Consider the following 22,151-nt stretch of genomic DNA (forward strand, 5'->3'; position numbering starts at 1 on the left):
TTAATGAATCACATTTCTTTTGAACATTTATGCATAGTATTTGCATATTAATTTAATGCAAAATAAGATTGTAATTACGCACTAAGTTGTGGTAAACTTACTATTTAAATTAATTATTTCTTTAAGGCAAAACTATAGATTAATATAATTGACAAGAGAGAGTTGATTTATAGGAAGATGGTTGCTTGCTCTAGGTTGTCAATTGTTTAATATGATTCTAGTTTCTTGTACTATTTATTTTAGATTGATGTTGTAGTGTTGTTGGTTGAATTGCGATAATGTTTTACTTTCAGACTATATTATTCTTTTGATAGGATTTAATTACTGCTTAGTGTATTTTGTGATTTTTAGTGGCTCTTTTTATTATTGAAAGTTATAATGGTTTATTGCATAATTTAAAAGAAAAGTTAATACCATCTAACCGCAGTTCCTGACTTGAGTAATTCTAAGCTATTAGGGCGGGCCGTGATATTAAGGGACTATTTTAACACTTTACACTTACAAAATATGGAAAGAAAAAAATATATAGAATATAAATACAAATGAAAAGGGAAGCCAATAGTTGAGCTCAGCGTTCTAAGGTCACACAACTTGCTATTAGGGCTGAAGAAACGTTATTAAACAATTAGCTTAAAAAAAAAAGGTGAATTGAGCTGAGTGTATTGAGTAACCCAAAGTCTTGGTAGGGGTTGTTTGTAGCCGTCGTCTGTGAATCCATGGAGATAGAAAATGAATAGTGGCAGAACACTTGGATGTCTACGCTTATAAAATATGGCTGGCATTTGCATTTCTACCATGGACGTACCAAATGCTCTGTAGCTGATAAATGAAACCAAAGCAATCAACTATTCTGGTTTACTTTTCATGTGGAAGACAAAGCAGCCATCTCAGAACGATCTTATCTCATGAAGAATACACCGGATAAAACCAGATTTAGCCCAATGGGATGTCAAGTCCGGTATGACAGCAAATCTACTAAGAGTGCAGCCTTAAGCGTCTAGAAGATCATATAAACCAAGTAAAGAAATATACATTTTGACAGGTGAGTTTTCGTGAGGTTTTCTCAATACTAATAAATCAGCAAAGGAAGTGGTAAGATAGATTTATAACATCAGAAGTTGTAGATTATTTTAAGAAGGAAAAATAACATTACCCACTTTTTGCTGGGTAGATGCGCAACTATAAAGAATGAGCGCTGAACTTGGAAGTATTGAAAAACATCAATTATTCTTGCATGGAGGGATGGATGGCGGAGAAAACAATTAAAAAAACCCCTTCTAACCAACAAAGGCTTCATGCACTACCAAAAGTAACCTACAAAGGAAAAAAAATTATTCAACGTCATCTTCCAAAATGTATCATCATTTGGATCTAACATCCAGAAAGCACAGAGATATCAACACCCTTCTTTTTCAACATAAAACTTCTTGGTAAAAGTTCTGTTTGATTCCATAAAAATTTTGTCTGTTGTGAAATTCAGGAACTTAAATATAGTACTTCATATTTCATCGTAATAAATTAACCACTCTTCAACTATTTGGGTTCAGCGGTGCAGATCCTTCTTTATTAAAGCCCAGTAACTATTACATGTTCTTTAAATTTAATTCACTACTTCAAGCCAATTGTCTATGATCAATCTTTCTTCCTTCACAATCCTATTGCATTTAGTCCATCCATAGTGGCATGCATAAATCTCCTAAATCTAGATAATTATAGCATAAACTATCCCATGTTTTAGTACATCTTCATTTCTATCCCATTTTACTTTTATTTTAACAATAATTTCTGTATACAATCATTTCAATCGACATAATATTAATACCACCCTTCTTGATGATCTCCAAAAGTTTTCTCATCACAATAATTAGAACTTGGTTTGATAACAATCCAAAATTACTCCAAAGTGTGCACAAAAACCCATACCTTGGTTCCAAATGATTGCCCAAGCATGGCACACACATAAAAACAAAATATTGATTTTATCCGGTGAAAATTTGAGAAGATTTGTTTCTTCCCATATCTACCTCTCTCACGTGGGCGACCACTACCTCAAGATCTTGGAGGATTAGATTGAGATATATTAAGAAACCATTGATTTACTTCCTATTTTATGTTTTTTTTTTATTTTTTATTCAAAATTATTTCCTTTCTAATTTTGGTGAGAAATGTTTTTTTATTTTTTATTCAAAATTATTTCCTTCCTAATTTATGTGAGATATGCTTTATAAGTTTGTAAATAAGAAGGGATTGAATTCTTTATATATACATACCCAATTTGTAAATAATGAATCGAGCAATTTTTCCTCCCCAAATAATTCTGCATGATATCAGGGCCTTAGAACAAACCCTAGAGCCTCTAGTCGCCGGGAATTTCTTATTCCCCTACAGCTGATAGTTTTTGTTCCCTTACAGATGCAGGTGCTGCCTCTTCCCAGTCGCAAGTTGGAAGCAATGGTTTCTTCCTTCAGCCATAGTGGAAACCATTTGCTCTCTGTAGTAGACATCATCACAGCCTAAACCATTAGGTGTTACTATTTTCCAAATCTTCTCTGCCGCAGGAGACCTCTCAGTAGTGCAAATCTTCTGTGTCGCAGGAGGAACAGGCCTTCTCTTTGACTGGCAGTCGGAACGCTTTCCAGTAGGCTCCTATCTCCTCTACCTGCAGTCGCATCTCCTTGTTGCAGTCCAGCATCTCCACTGCCTGCAAACCCATATCTCCTATGGATTTTTTTTTTATCTCCTCCAGTATTTTTCCTACTATCCGTATTTTTCCTGCTGTCCGGATTTTTTCTATTGTTTGGATCTTTTCCTGCTGCAGGAGATTCTCTCCCCACATCCTTCCAGCAGGCAACAGTAGCAGCAACATTGTTCATCCTTCCAGCAGCAGCTCAGCTCTTCTCTGCACGACTCCGGATATTCCCTGACAACAGCAGAAGCAATTCCGGACTTTCTATGTCGTAGGCTTGCATCCTTCCTGCAGTCACTTTTCTTCGTGTAAACCATCCTCTGGAGCTTCTCCCTATAGTAGGCCTTCCGCCAAAGTTTTTTTCTGCACCAAACGCTCATCCAGAGTTTCTCCCTTCAGCCATGAACGTCGGAATACTCTCTGCAGACCCTACTATTCTACTTTGCCGCCAGAGCTCTCCCTACAGCCGGAATACTCCTGTTGTAGGCCCTCCTCCACTGGAATCCTCTCATCCAATCTGTAGGCCGTCCTCTGGAGCTCCTCCTCTTCTAAGCTCCATAATTTCCTTGCAAATCTCTTCTATTCAATTTCTGCCATCAAAACCATCCTAGTTGCAGGCCCTCCAGAATTCTCCACACAACCAATCTTCCAACTGCAGGCCCTCAGCCATAAATTCTCGCTACTGCAGGCCCTTTCTCGATTCTTCACTACAACATTATCTGTAGCACTTCCTTTCCTACATTAGCCTTCCACCTGCCTGCAGAAACTACCAAAACTGTTAAAGACAACCTCAGTGAACTAAAAGTAGCTGTAAATACTATTAGGATTGATAACCAAATATGGGATGAAGACATCAAGTTCACGTCTAATAGTTAAATTTGAAACATAACTCTTGAATCCTCTAACTTTATCATAAATCATAAACTCAATGGTCATAACCACCTCCACGAGTCATACTCCATGCTTATGTACATTTGTGGAAAAGAGAAAAATGAACATCTCATGGGAGAAGGCACGGTTCCTGAGATCATTGATCCCAAGCATCGCAAATGAAAGAATCGAGATCGTATGGTTAGCTAATCAACTCAATGACCACTGAAGTGGGAGAAAATCTTCTGCTCTACAAAACTGTTAAAGATATCTGGGAGGCCACAAGAAAAATATATTTGAGCATAGTTTGAAATTGAAATGAAGCTTCATGACCTTCCTCAAGGAGAGCTAAGTGCCATCCAATATTTCAACACCTTGACAAAATATTGACAACAATTGGATATGTTTGAGACGTGTGGAAATATCCACATGATGCTATGATGTTTAAATCCATTATCGAGAAAAAAAAATAACTATCAAATTTCTAGTAGGATTAACTTAGGAATTGGATGAGGTGAGAGGGGAGATTATAGAAACAAAGCCCCTTCCATCAATCCATGAAGCCATTATCGAAGTCAGGAGCGAAGAGAGCAGAAAAAAGTTGAAGATGACAAAAAATGCGAGTTCACCAAGTACAGAAAGCTCGGTATTATATACTCATAATTACTCCCATGACTCAAAGCACAAGAAGAATCGTCCCACATGTGACTATTACAAGAAGATTAGACATATCAATGACAAATGTTAGAAACTTCATGAAAAACCTGCATGTTGGAAATCTAGACAGGGAAAAAAAATAAAGTGGAAAAGACTAATACCATATTCAAAAAGTCGGCTAAATCATTCATCTAGGAGCCGCTTGACGTGCTGAAAAAGCTCCTTAGAAATAATTCAAAACCGCACGCCAAACTTGTGGCATGACAAGATGGAGTAGGGGAAGGTGAATAGCAGTACTGAAATACGCCAAAGCTCTTCCTTTCAACACCTCTTCATAATTCAATATCAAACTCAGTCTCTATAACATCTATGACCAAACTTGAGGGGGGAGTGTGAAAATCCAACAAGAATTTGTTTTCTCTATATTTACCACGCTCATGTGGGTCCGCCACCACCTCCAAATCTTGAAGGATTTGATTAGAATATCTTAGAAAACCTTTGATTTAGTGTACTCCCTATTTTATACTTTTCTATTTTTTAATCATAATTATTTACTTTCATAATTTAGGTGAGATATGTTTGGTAATTTTGTAAATAATAACGGATTGATTTCTTTATATACATGTACCCTATTTGTGAAGAGCAATTTTTCCTACCCAAATAATTTTACATATCTGTATTTCGATCCATATAGATTAAGTATATTAGCATCAAGAGATAAAATGTTATATTTCTTGTCACTAGTTATTGTTTCTTATCAAAATGGTAAACTAGTAGTCCGTTCATTCGAGAAGACAAGGAACACACCACAAGTTAACAAGGAACTCATAAAACACCAAAAGGAAGGTTGTTCAATTAAAATTAGCCATCTATCCATGCCATGTATAGAAACATAATAAAATCCTAAAATAATCACTTGTACTGAGTGAAACTAGAAGCATTGACATGATCAACAAGCAGAGCACCAAGTAAACTTCAAAAATACGTTTGAATGTCATATGATGAGACATGGTCCCAAGAGCAACCCTACAACTTTTGTAGAATAGCTTCCAAACAAATCCATTGGACACTCAAGGCCGAGTATAAGAATGTAATGTAAAAACCATTTACAATACTCCTTGAACACCAAATGAACAAAAATTTGCTGGGTACCACTTTATCTACAAGTAAAGCATTTTCCTTTTAAGTATTTTTTTTTTTATTTTGTTATTATATATATATATATATATATATAACCTCACGCAGCGCTGCGTACGTCTTAGGCACGCAATTTTTTTCCCTATACAAGGCCTTAGATTCACCCGCCGTCGCCGGCAGTCGCAACTAGCTTTTTTTGTTCTCCGGTGTTTCGGAGGTGGGAGAAGGCATACTACACATTCAAGAAATGGAATCCATGGCGAGGAGTAGCGGGCACGGTCGTTGGGAATCTCTATACCGTGTTCTCATGCGCCGGAACTCCGTCTACGTCACTTTCGTCGTCGCCATAGCTTTCGCCGGAGAACGGATTGTAGACTATGGAGTGCACATGCTCTGGGAATACAATAACGTTGGGAAGAGATTTGAGGACATTCCGGGTTTGGGACAACGACAATCTGAAGAATGATTTATTTACTAATTTGTGGTATCGTATACTCCTGGATTCAAATATAAATGAACTTTCTTTTGATTAGCTTTTGGTTTTCAGCAAAAAAACACCTTCAACTGTCCAAACCAATATTTTTTTTTGGGCTCTGAAATCATGGATGCATGGAGTCCTTGTTTTCCCTCTATATTTTGAATAACCTTATTTTCTGTTGAGAATATATATGTATACACATATATGTATACATACAGATATATCTTCTTTTTTTTTCCTTAAAAGTAGTTAATATGAACTTACGGGAAAAAAATAAGCGAGCATTACCTTTGATGACCAATTTGCTGATGAAGCACGGATGCTTTCAAAAGATGCAATGGGAGTATCACTTCCTTGATAGCCTTCACGAGATAAACTTCTAGTAGAACTGGTATCAAATCCAATAACCTTACCGGCAAGGCTTGCGGTGGGAAAGGTATTTGGGATGCTATCGTCTGGTGTGGACATGTCTCGATACAGGTAGCCACGTAATTTCAAAGTAAACAGAGTAAGAGCTTTTCGAGCTGCTCGTATCTCCCCAACAATCTGAAATTAATGCAGCACTTTAAGAGTATTCAAATGGATATTGAACATTACAATTTTAGGGGAATTTATAAACATAGCAAACAATTCTTATGTATTTACATATCACATTCAAACTTTCATATTTACACAGCACTTAAATCTTTGATATCACATCACACATTAAACATAGTACTATTACCACTAATTCAAGGTGAAATATACATTTTCACGCATGGAATTAAAGCAACAAAGTGCTAAGTATGTAAATATCAAAGTTTATGCGTGAGATAAGAAAATACATAAGAATTGTGCGCTGTGTAGGTAAATTTTACTAAATTTTAAACAATGAGTAATTCAAGGAGTTAGCAACCAAAAGCATCATATGAAAGCAAGATGCAAATACACTTCATCCGTTCATGAAGAGTTCAAACCTGGATGAGCTCATCAGTCTCCAATGCACAAAGAGGAAGATCTTCCCTAGGCAGGACTTGCACATTCGCACAAGTCAATCTCTGAAAATCTGATAACGATCCATCTTTCCCGTCCAAACATCCAATTTCATGGTCTCTAACGAGAAGCCGTGTTGTTATGACATTATCTTTGTCAGGACCAAGATCTACAATGTGTGTCTGAACATGGAGTAATGCTTCCTGAGCTGGAAATAGCTCGTCATCTGGCCCCTAACAAATAACTTAAAGTTATAAACACATCTTTGTATAAGTAACGCAAATCAACCCTCAATTGCCGATATAAGATGTGAATAAAAATGCTTCTATTAGATGGAGAAGAGAACTCAACATCCAAGTCATACAATCCATCACATCAGCAGTAACACTAACAGAAGCTTATTTTTCAACCAATTGGTTAATATTTTTTTTGTGTTTGTTGAATCAAGATTTGTCCGTGAATAACACCCAAAAAATAGAGTGTAAGCCAGAAGAGAGAGAGACAGAGAGGGAAATACACAGTAATTTAAGAGAGGCCTGTAATCTCTCATTCATAAAATGATCCCAAATTTATAATGAAGGGGAGCACAATAGGTGAAGTTACATTATGCCCCTACTTTGATGGAAGCTATACATTTATTGAGATGTTTGATGGACAAGTATAGAGAGAATAACAAGGATCAACATATATTTTTTGTTGATTTAGAAAAAATCTTATGATAAAGTTTCAATAGAAATACTTTAGAGAGTTCTAGAAAAGAAAGGTGTTCATATAGCTTATATTCAAGTCATTAAAGATATGTATGCTAGAGTTGTTATTTGTGTCCAAACACCAAATACAAGGAGTATTAACAAGTAATTTTATATTTCAGTTGAATTACATCAGAGATCAGCTTAAAACCCATATCATTTTGTTTTAGTTATGGTTGCACTTACTGGACATTTATAGAAGGATGTACCTTGGTGGATGTTTTTTGTTGATGATATCCTTCTAGTGGATAAGACTGAATGCTTTTTGTTGATGATATCCTTCTTGTGGATAAGTTCAAAGAGAGAGTTCAGAAAAAAACTTGAGTTATGGAGGTTAACTTTAGAGTCTCAAAGCTTTCTTTTGAGTAGATCTAAAATTGAATACATATAATGTAATTTTAGTAATATTAGATCTAACGATGGGGTTGTAACAATTGGTGATCAAGTCATTAAAAGAAGTGAACGTTTTACATATCCCAGGTCACTTGTTCAATTTGACGGTGATATAGATGGGGATGAAAGTACTGCTTAGGCTTAAAGGAACATTTTATAAGTGGTGAGACTTGCAATGCTCTATGGCGTAGAACGTTGTCCTATAAAAGAGAAGCATAAGATTAAGTTAAGTGTTGTTGAGATGACAATGCTTAAATGGATGAGTGGTTTTACACTAAGAGACAAAATGGACAAAAATATATATGTGAAAGGATTGGAGTAGTTCCAATGGCATACTAGATTAGAGAGAGCCACCTTAGATGGTTTGGTTACACTAAATGTTGACCATCTGATGACACTGTTAGGAGAGTTATTGTTTTAGATTTGACTTATGTTGAGAAAGACAAAGATAGACCTAAAAAGACTTAGACATGTATAAAAAGTGATCTTAATTTATTAAAATTAAATAAAAATATAACACTCAATAGAATACTATGGAGGAAAAAAATTCATGTAGCCGACCTCACTTAGTGGCATAAAAGCTGGTTGTAGTTGTTGTTTATGATAAAACCAATAAAGTTAAGTTTATACATTGTTTAATAATCAACTATTAAACTTTTAGCAACCTATTCACTGCCCACACAAGAGTTCAATTCAATTTACATTTTAAGAGAGGTCTCCATATGAAGTTACTTTTGGTGTCATTTCAATGAAAAACTAAAAGAGCATAGCCTTAATTATTTAGCAAAATACAAAAGTAAAAAAAGTATTCACGGTCATAATCAGCTAGAAATTATGCTAAGAATTAAATGCCATTCGTGCCAAAAGATATATTCTATGGGTTTCAAACAAATTTGGATCTGATTTGAATTCAATTCATAGTTTGAGCTACAGCCTAAAATATGACATGTACCAAAATAAATCTTCATAAGAATGGCATAACATGTTAAAACGTTCTAAACGGCAGCACAAGCACAATGCTGCTGATAGTTTTACTATTTACATTGGCTACTTAATACGTTATTTCCAATCATGCAGTCCCTAGAATTTATAGTTTTTATAGTGCATATTTCTGATGCATCAACCATCACGATGACAACAATATTTTTACAATCATATCTCGCATTATTCATAGTTCCTCATTTAGCAGAATGTTGCATATCTTAGAAAATAAGGCAATGCTATAGAGAGCATAGCACATTGAGCAAACAGAAAATCCACGCCATTAAAACAAAATTAACAAAGATAGCCAAATGTCATGAGCAATTACCTCATCAGACGTGATTACAATGATCCGTTCATTTGAGCCTTCAACGGGATTACTAACCCTGACATCCACACCCACATCAGTTTGAAGCAATTCAATGATTCCATTAGTTGAGCCAATAATAGCCTCAACTTTATCATTAGGGCAAAGTATACGAAACACAATGTCCTCGTTGGAAAATGATTGTGGACGGTCAATCATTGCATCACCATCAGATTCAAACATATAATTGTTTTCTGAAGCATAAACAGTGCTTCTAACTCTTGTTGGACCAATAGGTGTTCTAGATACTAAATCACCTCTTCCAAATGCTGAAAGATGTTGAGTGTTGCTTATAAAGTCATCATCAGGAGCAAATTGGCCCTCTGGCGAGTGAATTCGACCACGAAAAGGTCCACGCTCACGATGTAAGCTCTCCTTTAGCCGAGATGAAATAACTTCCAGAGCTTTCTTCACACAACTACCCTCCCCGAAAACCTGAAGAAAAATCAATTATGTTACTGATTAATCCTTCAAAATTAATTGCACACAAGAACAAAGCTTCGAACTATTTAAATCTATTGACCATCACTTTCCTCAACTTATGTGGATGATGCTACCCTTTGGTAAAACTAGATTACTGCAGGATTCTAAATAACCAACATCATCAAGCTTTCTTTGAACTTGTGTGATATGAAGCTTTACTACGATAAATAAATGGGTAAGGAAACGTCACATGCTATTTCTTAAGGATTCTTCATGTACCACAATGATCTAACAACAACAAATATAGTGTTGATTTATCATTGGAGTTTTTAAGTATTTATGGAAGCTGAAATAAAAAAGAAAAAGGAGAAAATCCCATTCAACATGAGTATCAGGAACTTCAAGGTAGCTAAATCAACTTTAAGGACGAGATAGCATAACATATCAAAGTAAAAGAGATCATTAATCATAGAAGGCTATAAACGTTAGATTACCAATTTTCCTGATGTACGTCAGCACAAGAAGCTAAAACTGCTGCCAAAAAATTAATTAGAAATTTGCCTCGTGTAAATGAACGTTTTAATATGATGAGTATCAAAATATGAATGAATTGTTCTACAAAGCCCACAAAACAAAAGTGGTTATTTAACTTGATGTATTTAGATACTGTAACTCCTGATATACCATTTCTAAGAAGGGACGGGACAATCGCCGTCATAGTCTCAAATTTAGTGACAGCTTGTGGCCAGGTTTCTCCGCTTTGTTTTATTACTACCAATTTCCAACTCACCACTGATAACGAGCAACTGAAACAAATCACGGCCACAAATATGGATACTCTGAACAATGTCCCTATACCTCAAAACGTGCTCAGATCTTTAACTTGTTATACCAATTAAGTTGAAACAAAGATCACTATAATGAATCATGGTCAAGATAAGGAATTACCCAAAAAAATATTGAAATAAACAGCTGGCCATATATTCAATAATGTTTTACTGATATTTGTCCAACACCTAACGTTAGTTTGTTTCAACTGAACTAATTCAAACTGGTTTGAAATTGGTTCTGAAAATGGGGTCCACTAAAGTGAGTTTTAGTTTTGTTTTAATTTAACTTTTTTGGGAGTGACAATAAAGTTCGATGTTTACAAACAAGTCATATTTGGCTCAACAAGTGTTCATGTTTAGCTCTTTTGTTGATAAGCAAGCCGATCTTAAGAATTTTTTTAGTTTGTTTAATGAAAATGCATACAAACATGATCCAACAAAACTATATCCGGCTTAATAAGAGCTGCATATATATAAATATGTATAAATATATTTATGCATATCTAAAAATATATAATTATGAACATAAAATTTTATTTGATACATGTCTGTTAAAATTAAAAACATCAAATATACTTTTGCAAATTATGGTTGATACAACTTTTATGTTTTAAGATGTTTAAAATATGTTATAACCTGAAAATTGCAAACAATTTACACACATTTGAAGCCATCAATCGACAAATTGACAATGCATTTTATAGTCATCGATTTGGCTTGTTATTTGTAGTTTGCTTATGCCTGGCTCAATAATAAAAAAAATTTGAATACAAACAATATATTTTAGCTTTTTAATGATCTTGAGCTCATTCATATTTAGCTTATTAATTAATAACCCGAAACAATCAAGATCCAAGCTCATCCATGCTCGATTCATTTATAACCTTATTTTATTTTGCAAAGTCACTTCTTGTGTTCAACATTGTCATTGTTGGGTCCTATATCCCGGATGTGAAAGTAGAGAGTAGTGTTAGGTAGTTGACAATCAATATAAAAATTTTATCAAAAAATTATAAGATGAATTATTTAAAATTATTTTGTAAATGTTATGTCATCCCTTGGAAGCGATGCATTATATTGTCGAAATACAGTGAAAAATATGTGAAGATCGTTGCACCAACACTCAATATAGTGTTAAATAAGCAAGAGTTCACACATTATGGACGAATACGGGCAAATAAATCTATGGAAACTAATATTATGATAGGATCTTAGAATATAGGCACTCTCATTAATAAATCAATGAAAATAGTATATATTATGATTTAGAGGAAAATAAATATCTTGCGCTTTCAAGAAATTAAATGAGTTAGAAAAAACGCTAAAGAGATAAATAACATAAGTTTTAAAATTTAGTATTCACGTAGGACTTGTACTAGAAGTTGTGTGTAACTATAGATAAGAGTTCGAAAAAATTATTGTAAAAATTAATAGAATTGATGATAGAATTATAGCTCTAAAAATTATTGTGTATATTAAAATTATTAATGTTATAAAAGTTTATGCTCTCTAAGTAAATTCAGATATATGTACAAAAAAAAAATTATATAATGTCTTACAAGAGTTAATAAAAAGAAAACTTGAAGAAAGTATTTTTATTTGAGGAGATTTAAATGGACATGTCGATAGAGTGAAGAAGATTTTAGAAGCATTCATGATGGTTATGATTTGGAGTGACTAATAAAGAAAGTTGTGTTATATTAGATTTTATTTTAGTTATGATTTTGTTACAATTATACTTTTATTTAACAAAAGTGATGAGTACATTATCACTTATAAAAATAAATCTAAAAAAATATAAATTGATTATTCTTTTTTTAAAAAAATAGATCATCGATATTGTAAAGACTGTATGGTCATTACATATCAGAATTTAAGTACACAACGTCGATTATTTATTTTGAATTTTAAGATAAATGTTGAAAGATAAAAAAATAAAACGAAATCTTGTTATAAATTTAGATGATGGCACTTAAAAGACAATAAAATTAATTTTATAAGTAAACCTTGATATCTTAAGATTTGGGATGTTCATAAATAGATGATGGCACTTAAAAGACAATAAAATTAATTATATAAGTAAACCTTGATATCTTAAGATTTGGGATGTTCATAAATAAACTAAATACTATGTGGGATAAAAAAATGAATACTATCAAGCAATTTACAAAAAATATGCATGGAGGATCAAAAGGAAAAACCCTTATGAATAAAAATAGATGGTGGCGAAATAATATTGTGCAAGAAAAGATTAAAATAAAAAGTTTCTTATAAAAATTAGTTTAAATGTAAAGGTTCAAAGAATTGGAAAAACTATGAGATGGCCTAATTGAAGTCTAAGAGAATAATTTGTAATACTAAGAATTCTATTTTTAATGATCTTTATAATAGATTAGAGACTAATTATGATGAAATATATATATATAAATTATTCAAACAAAGAGATAAGAAAAGTATTTTTCTTAAATGAAAATATACAACATAGGTGTGTGAGATATTTCGATAAACTTTTTAATGAGGATCATGAAAATACAATCAATTTTAATAGTTGTAATATTATAAATAACAACAAAATTTTTTATTTCCACCATCACATTAGTAAAAAAGAAGTTGATGTGGATTTAAAGAAAATGAATTGTGAAAAGGTTGTACAATCTAATGACATTCCAATAAAAGAGAAAATCTCAAAATTTCTTAACTTATTAAATTTATTAATATTATTTTAAAAACTAAAGAAGCTGTCTAAGTGGAGAAAGAGTCTATTGGTTCGTATTTCTAAGAAAAAATAAATACACAAGAGTGCAAATTATAGATGAATAAGAGAGAGAGTAACTGAACATAGGTTACGATGTGATACAAAAATTTCTCAAAATCAGTCTAGATTCATGTCAAGCAAGTCTACAATGGAAGCTAGACATTTATTGAGAAATTGGATGGAAAAGTATAGAGAGAATAAGGAGGATCAACATATAATTTATGTTGATTAAAAAAAGCTTCTGATAAAGTTTCAAGAGAAGCACTTCGGAGAATTCTTGAAAAGAAAAGGTGTTAATATCGTTTATATTCAAGACATTAAAGATATGTATGCTAGAGTTGTTATATGTATTCGAGTACATGGAGGATTGACCAAGTATTTTCCTATTTCAATTGGAGTATATCAAGGATAGGCTTTAAGCCCATATCTTTTTGTTTTAGTTATGGATGTTATTACGTGATATTTACCGAAGGAGGTACCTAGGTTTATGCCTTTCGCTAATGATATCCTTCTTATGCATAAAACTAGAGAGTTCAGAAAAAACTAGATTTATGGAGGTCAACTTTAGAATCTAAAGACCTTCGTTTGAGTAAATATAAAACTGAATTCATGGAATGTAATTTTAGTAGCAATGGATCTAGTCGCGGTGTTGTAACAGTTTGTGATCAAGTCATTAAAAGAAGTGAGCATTTTAGATATCTCGGGCTATTGTTCAAAGCGATGGTGATACGATGGGGATGTTATTAGTAGAATTCAAGTTGGATGGTTGGAGTGGAGGAATGCACTGGGTCTATTGTCTGATACCATAGTACCACTTAGACTTGAACTACAATGCATTAGGGTGAAGAATGTCGACCTGCAGAAGAGAAGCATAAAATAAAGTGTTGCTGAGATGAGAATGCATAGGTTGATGAGTGGTTTTAAACTTAGTGACAAAATGCGAAACGAATATATCCTTGAAAGTGTTGGAGTGGCTCCAGAAATAGACAAGATTAGAGAGAGTCGTCTTATATGGTTTGATGGTTTAGTTTTGTTAAATATCGACCATCTAATGATCCTCTTAGGAGAGTAGACGTTTTAAATTTCACTTATGTTAAGAAAGATAGAGGTAAACTCAAAAAAGGCCAGGGCATGTGACACTCAATAGGACACAATGAAGAAAATGATTCATGTCTCCGACCCCACTAAGTAGAACAGAGACTTGTTACTGTTGTCGTCACTTTTTTGTGTTTGCTGGAGATAGTGATGGTAATATTAATATTCTACTCCATAATTGATACATTTTTAGCCTAATTAAAATAATAACTTAAAATTGTCATCCATGGTGTTAAAGCAAAGTGAAATATCTTTCATCATGGATGGTCATTTTAAAATTTGACCTAGAACTCAGGTTTGCGAGGATGTAACATCTTACACACCCCCAGTTAGAGATTATTACTCAGGCTAATTAATAAGATAGGGATAATGAGAGTAAATTAATATCCCACTCCATAATTGATACTTTATTAGCCTAATTAATAAGAAAATTTAAAATTACCATCCATGGTGTTAAAGCAAAGTGAAATATCTTACATCATGGATGATAATTTTTAATTTTGACTTGTAGCTCAAGTTTGTGGGGTTGTAACATCTTAGAAACTCCCGATTAGAGATTATTACTTAAGCGTGCCTAAGAGAACATCTTATCTTAAGTCAGGGAGCAGGAGCCTTTGATTTGAAAGATAGATGTTAAAACTTTAAAGATAGGAGATAAGTTTTTATGATTAAAATTTGAAACAAAATATTGGAAAACAAAAAGTATGACAAGAGTTAAAGAACATACATTTTAAACAAAATGATCAAATAAAAGAAAATATTAAGAAAAATAAAACTTAAAAATGAAGATGATTAACAAATAGAGCAAGAGAAGGAGGCATAAAAATTCAATTATAAAGAAGACAACATGAATGATGACTAATATGGACAGTGTAGAGAATAAAACAGTGAAAAAAATCTCTTGAGAATTCTTACACTCTTTCTTTTTATAAGAAGAAACGTATACAAAGGATAAATTAAGAAACGGATTGGGGAATTAAGAAGGGGTTGGCGGCCCTAAAGGGTAGCACACAAATAATAATCAAAGAAACATAAAAAAATTAATCCAGAGGCATAGAGCCTTAATCTGAGTGCATTAAGCTCTTTGTTAGTATTGGAGAGTGAGTGTGCTAAGCTACGAGAGAGAAAGAAATTCAATATTCACCCTCAAACTAGACGGTAGAGATCTACCACTCCGAATTTACCTATAATAGGTGAAGAAAAACTTGGGAAGGAATTCTTCAAATTCTCAATATCAATCTTCAACTATAAGATTACATGTATAGGAAAATAAGCCCCTTCTCATTTACGATCTTACCAAATATATCTAGCCAAAACATTAAAAAGAAATAATTTTGAAATAAACATAAATAGGAAGAGAACAAAACTAATCAAGGAGTTTCCCAAATTGTCTCCAATTAATAAGGGAGCACATCCTCCAATATATTTTCACACCCCCTCAAGCTGGGCTGTAGATGTTGTAGAGACCAAATTTGGTATTAAATTCTGAGAAATTGCTTAGCAGAAGCGCTTTGGTAAAGAATTCAATGACTTGTTGGTGTATCAAGATATAACTTATTTGTATAATTTCACCGTTTTTCGAGACAAAATGCCCATCACTTTCAATCTGTTTAGTCACGGCATGATGCATAGAATTTTTCGCAATATTGATAGCTTTTTGGTTGTCACAAAACATTTATATAGGCTTATCAGAGGTACACGCCAATTCGTTTAACCATTTTGGAATCTAGATTCTTTCGCAGATACTTAAGACAAGTACCATATACTCTACTTCTACACTACTTCTAGAGACAACAACTTGTTTTTTACTTCTCCAAGTGACCAGATTTTTTCATACATAGCAATGAAATAAGAGTTGACCTTCTGTCAATGAGTTCCTTAGCCCAACTTATATCAATGTAGACTTCTACCTCTCTATTTCTAATTCTCTCAAACAATAATCCATAATCAGGAGTCTTCTTGAGAAACCATAGAATCGTGTACATCATCTCCAAATACTCTTCTTTTTGGTTATTCATATGTTGGCTCACGGTACTGACAAAATATGAAATATATGACTAGTATGTGTGAGGTAAATGAATTTTCCTACCAATTTTTTATATCTTTTCTTATCAACAGATATACTTTCTTCTCTCTTATTAGACTTCATGTTAGAATCCATTGGAGTATCAACAAGTTTGCATCCAATCATCTTTGTTTCCTTTAGCAAATCTAGGATATATTTCCCCTGTGATATAACAATGTCTTTCTTAGACCTTGCTATCTCCATACCTAGGAAATATCTAATTGCTTCTAGGTCTTTGGTTTCAAACTCAGTGGCAAGCACCTCTTTAATTTTAAGAATTTTCACTTGATCGCCACAAGAAAGAATCATATCATCCACATATACTATCAATGCAACAATCTTACCTCTTTGAGTGTGTTATAAACAATGTATGATCATCTTGACCTTGAGAATATTCATTATATCTCATAGTTTTACCAGACATTTCAAACCATGCCCTTGGTGATTGCTTAAGACCATAGAGTGACTTATTGAGTTTATACATTAGGTGTTTTTTGGAATCATTCTTAATTCTTAGTGGTATTTCCACGTTGATTTTTAAAATATGTTACATCCATGGAGCTGTAGTACCTTCTGGTAACAGGTGAGTAACTCTTAAAACCTTTTTTGTTGGAGGCATAGCCAAAAAAAATAAATTTAATGGATTTAGGGTCAAGTTTTGTGTGGTTAGTAAAATGAATGTCAATAAAAGACATGCATCCAAAAAATTTAAAATGTTACTATAATGGAGAAAGCTTGTAGAGACATGTATTCATCGAGAGATGAAGTTGTGCTTCGAAAATAAGTATTCCGCTAAGCATTCAATTGATAAGATATATTTCAGTAATAATTGCTTCCCCTCAAAAATATTTTGGAGCTTGATGGAGAATCATAATTAAGCAAAATATATCTAGAAGATGTTTTTCATTTCTCTCAGCTATCACATTTTATTATGAGTCATCAATGCATGAACTCCCATGGATGATTCAATTTTTTTACAGATAGAATCCAATGATAGAGTTCTTTTTTTTTGTATTATCAATTTTTAGGATCTAAATTTTGCATTAAAATTAAGTTTGAATCATATGATGGAAGATTTGAAAGAATTGGGCAATTTTAGATTTCTCATTCAGTAGAAATATCCAAGTATAATCGTCAATGAATGAGACATATCATCTAGCCCTGATTAGAGTTCTTACTTTTAAGTTCTCCAAATATCACTATGGATAATAAAAAAAAGATTTGAGGGCTTATACTGAATCATGAGAAAAACATTTCTAGTATGTTTGGCAAATTGGCAAATCTCACATTGATAAATACTATTTTTTTTAATTGACAAACAAATAAGGATACAATTTTACAACATAGTTGATATTATGATGACATAGGTGATAATGTCATTACATGACTTGTTTTTCAACAGACGCAAAGACTTGAGAAAAAAATGAATGTGGGACTACTTGTATGTTTACATAAAGGCTTTTCTTGAGCAAATATAAGTCTTGATATATTTCAACACCGCCAATTACCTTCCCCGAATCCGCCACATGAAACTCACAAGTTTGCAAAAAATTTAGTTATATATTTTATATCATGAGTAAGCTTATATATTGAAATGATATTATAGTTCAACTGTGGAACATAAAAAAAACCAAGGAAAGGATATCACGAGAGCTCCACACCTCATTTTCCTGTAATTTTTTGGTGTCATCAATTTGCAAGTCTGACAGATCTAGATGTAGAAGTCACTTGATAGTTAACTAGAGCATTGATGTCTCTAATGATGTGATTAGAAGCTATTGAATCTATGATTTAAGGCTTAAATCTCCCATTATTAGTAAAATGAGAGAAAAATATATTTCTTTGATGTATCGTGAGGCTGGTGTGCTGTTCTGAATTACCCCCAATGAGTTTTTTCAGTAATTCAAGTTGTTACATATTGAATGACTCAACCCACACTTCAGGTGTCATAGCAGCATTAGAATTGCTCTTTTGATCTTCCTTCCATGTCCAAGTTTCCAATCTACAAACTTTCTATAGAGTTTCCAATATTTGTCTTTAAGGTGTCCAATTTTCTTGCAATAATCACATATTGGACAATTCTTCTTGAGCTTTAAGTAATGGGAAGAATTATAGGAGTATAAAGTTGAGCTTTCAACACCATAACTCTCCTTTCCAGTCATCACAAGCTTCTTTCAACTCTCGTCCTTTCTAACTTCAGCAAAAGCTTCATAGGAAAATGAAAGAGACTTTATTCACATGATCCTCCACCTCACTTCATCCAATTCCTTAATTAGTTCCACTAAGAATTTGACAGTTCTTCTTTTCTCGATGATGGATTTATACATCATGACATCATGTAGACATTTCCACACATATGACTCAAAATATATCCAACTAAAGCCAATACTTTGTCAAGGTGTTGAAATATTGGGTGACACTTAGCTCTTCTTGACAAAGATCATATAGTTTGATTTCAATCTCAAATAATTATGTCGTATTCTCGGTACTAGAATAAGTTTCTCTTGTTGCCTCTCAAATTTCTTTTATTGTTTTGTAAAGCAAAAATTTTCTCCTACTTCAGTGGTAATTGAGTTGACTGGCCAAGATAAAACCATATGATCTTGAATTTTCCATATGTGGCAATTACGATTAGTGACCTTAGGAACCGTGTCTTCTCCCGTAAGATGTTCCTCTTTTCCTTTTCCACAGATATACATAAACTCAGATTGAGACTATTGAATAAAGTTATGGTCATTAAGTTTATGGTTTGTGATAAAAAAAGAACTTAATGGCTATTCATTCCTATTGATCACAAACATAAATATCTCGATGACCACAAACAAAGGAGCCAAATGGTATTCATTCCTATTCTTCTCTCTCTGTCGTTTTTTTTTTCTCTCGTTTCTTTAACTCTTTTTCTCTTTCTGCTCACTTATATTCCTTTATTTCTCTAAGAACTTTATTTCTCTAAGAACTTGTTTCTCAAAATCCACCATGAACTCTTTATTTCCCCAAGAAGCGGCCAGAAATTGCAAAGGAAAAACCACAGCATGCACACATGCCTCATGATGAATAACAAAGCACTCACACTTACATCTTATGCATGGGCTCCTCTCCTTAGGGGGTGTTCGGTAGCACAATTTTAATATAATTTAGCCATGGATTTAACCTAAATCCAGCCAAACAACTAAAAAAGTGAAAACGAAATCCATCTCTTCGTTAACTCCAATTCCCCCCCCCCCCCCCCCCCCCCCCCCCCCATTAAAAAAATTTACTCCGTCATCGCGAGCGAGCTTCATCTCCGTCGCGAGCTAGCAGGATTTCGCGAATTTGATAAATCCTATTTAACGTAAATCTGCATCTCAGCCAAACACCGCCTTAATGTATCTACAAGAGTTTACAAAGGTGATTTTAAATCTCAATCAAGTTTATATTTTGATTTGGAACCCTCTAACATTACAACTTTTGTAAAAACCTTATAGAATTGATTTTATACAGAAAATAAAAATAAAAGTATAATTTGTATTTACCAAAAATTATATATTTTAAATTTCATGCTTGCCTGGAAAAACTAGAAGTCAAATCCTAACATGTTCAAGAATGAATAAACAATCAAGACTCAGGGAAATTGAACTTGAACTTCCTGCTATCTGATGGTGCACCTGCAAAACTGTTCCTTACGATAGCTCTAACAAAGCTTATATTTCACTAGTTGACTGGCATAGAAGGCATAGCAACTCTAATTAAAACTAGTGCAGAAGATAGCAGGAAGCGATTTACTCTGCACTGATCATGATATATATAGGCATCGCAATCATCATGGTTAGTTAAATCACAACATTTTGGGCTACAACTGAAATAGAAACCCAAAGAAAAGCACAAAAAGAGAGCTATGCAAAAGAGATTATCCTGTCGAGAAGATGATGTCATTGAAGGCAATTCCACGGCCTTAATGCATAATTAGATAAAACAACAACTACAGTCTATAACTTAAGCACTGTGGACTATCATTAGCCAACAACATGAGGAAGACAATGTGCTACCTGAACAACCTCTTCCGACATAGAGACACATCTAGGCGTATACTGATCTCTCGGCAAGATCCGAATATGAGTTCTGGTCTCATTCCTCATATGCTCGATGATCTTCCCTCCCTTACCCAACAAGCACCCGACATGCATCCTCGGTACCACCAGCCTGGTCGTCACGCGCCCCCTCTCCCTACTCCTCTCACCTCCACCCCACATGCCGCCATCGCCTTCGTACTCCTCGTCGTCCTGATCCCCATCCTCAAAATCCATATCCAAAATCCTCTCATGAATCAACAGAAGTGCTTCCTGCGCAGGTGAGTACTGCGGAGGCCGGCCGTCCTGCTCGCGCCGCCGGCTATCCGCGGTCTCAATTATCCGCTCGTCGTCTCCGGGGACGAGGTCATGAAAATTGAGCCAAGCGCCAGTTTCCCGCCGGATGCTCTCGATTATACTCCCGGACTTGCCGATGACGCCATCGACTTTGGCCTCGGAACAGAGGATGCGAAAGAAGGTCGTGACGGAGCCAGCCGGCGGCGATCCCTCGGAGATCTTTGAGGAGGAGGACACTGGAGGAGGCGGAGGGGGAGGGGGAGGCGGAGGTGGAGGATGCTGTCGCCGGTCGCTGTTCCGTCGATGATGGTTTGGGCGGCGATGGCTGCCGCCGGCCTAACGGGGCTTTGGTAGGTGTTTGAGAATCGGAGTCCTGGTCGTAGTGATGGTAGCTCCGTTTGGACCTGGGTCTGTCCATTTTAGGTTTTGAAGTTCTAGGGTTATTTTTTTCCTCCTTGCTTACGACCTCCGGTTGAAGATGGAGATTTCAGGGATTCCAGAGTTCCGAGTTCCATTGCTCGCCACTCCGTCCTTCGGCTGTGGATACTGTAGCACGAGCACAGTACCCATCTGAGTCCTTATTGTCAGCGCTTTTTGGGAAGAAAATAGCAAGCTTTGCCACAGATTTTTGTCTATTTGAGTTTGTTTTTTTTAATTGATATATATAAGGAATTTATTTTCTAATTTTTTAAAAAATAAATATATTTATAATTTTCATCGTAATTTTTAAAAGGTAATTTTTTTACCTCAGTTTTACAATTATCTTTTTAAAAAATTACGTCGCCACAAACATGTCTTCAATCTTAAATAATTTTTGGATTTTATCAAATTATTCGGATGTTGAATCCAAAATTGCTAAGAAGACATGCCTAAAGAATAGAGTATGAAAAAGAAAAAAACAATGGATAGCTTAGTAATGAATAGTAAAATCGTGTAATGAGCAGCTATTTATATGGATAGGGGATGAATAATTACATTATGTACCCCTAGAAAAATAAATATGACGTGTGCATTTTAGTTAATACATAGTTGTACGGTCGGGTGCCTAAAATGACGTCCTGCCAATGGGGTAAAGAGCTGGAGATGGCACCCGCCCAAATTTTTTAAATCGGGTGGCGACGAGTTTGGGCTTGAGAGAATGAACGGCTATGTCATTTCTCAGGCAGCTATGATCGAATGGTGGATCAGGAGACCCCGCCTGGTTGCATTAGATCTTAGCAGCTTTCATCATTTTCCCAACTTGATTGAAAATTGTTGGTGGATTAGTCTGCATGAGTTTTATGTTGGTGAACTTTAAGGGAGGTGGCTGAATTTTGTCCGTCTTAGGATTATTTTCCTCCCAGCACACAG

At 34.3% G+C, this 22,151-nt stretch overlaps 2 protein-coding genes across 2 annotated transcripts in view; one reads left to right on the forward strand and one right to left on the reverse strand.

The window, feature by feature from the left end:
• The window catches only part of LOC110021996 (RNA-binding KH domain-containing protein RCF3-like), a 34,661-nt gene extending 13,236 nt beyond the window's left edge, over window positions 1–21,425 (reverse strand). The window contains 5 exon segments of the mRNA XM_020720755.1: window positions 6,117–6,374; window positions 6,785–7,033; window positions 9,252–9,725; window positions 20,484–21,122; window positions 21,124–21,425. Coding sequence (XP_020576414.1) covers window positions 6,117–6,374; window positions 6,785–7,033; window positions 9,252–9,725; window positions 20,484–21,122; window positions 21,124–21,219 — 1,716 coding nt within the window. The 5' untranslated portion in view covers window positions 21,220–21,425.
• On the forward strand, window positions 5,507–5,956 carry LOC110021997 (cytochrome b-c1 complex subunit 9-like). Its single transcript, XM_020720756.1, has one exon. The coding sequence runs from the start codon at window positions 5,598–5,600 to the stop codon at window positions 5,814–5,816; it is 219 nt and encodes a 72-aa protein (XP_020576415.1). The 5' UTR covers window positions 5,507–5,597; the 3' UTR covers window positions 5,817–5,956.
• Window positions 21,426–22,151: the final 726 nt, after the last annotated feature.

Source organism: Phalaenopsis equestris, unplaced genomic scaffold (genome assembly GCF_001263595.1).
Source record: "Phalaenopsis equestris unplaced genomic scaffold, ASM126359v1 Scaffold000160, whole genome shotgun sequence".
Taxonomy (NCBI): Eukaryota; Viridiplantae; Streptophyta; class Magnoliopsida; order Asparagales; family Orchidaceae; genus Phalaenopsis; species Phalaenopsis equestris.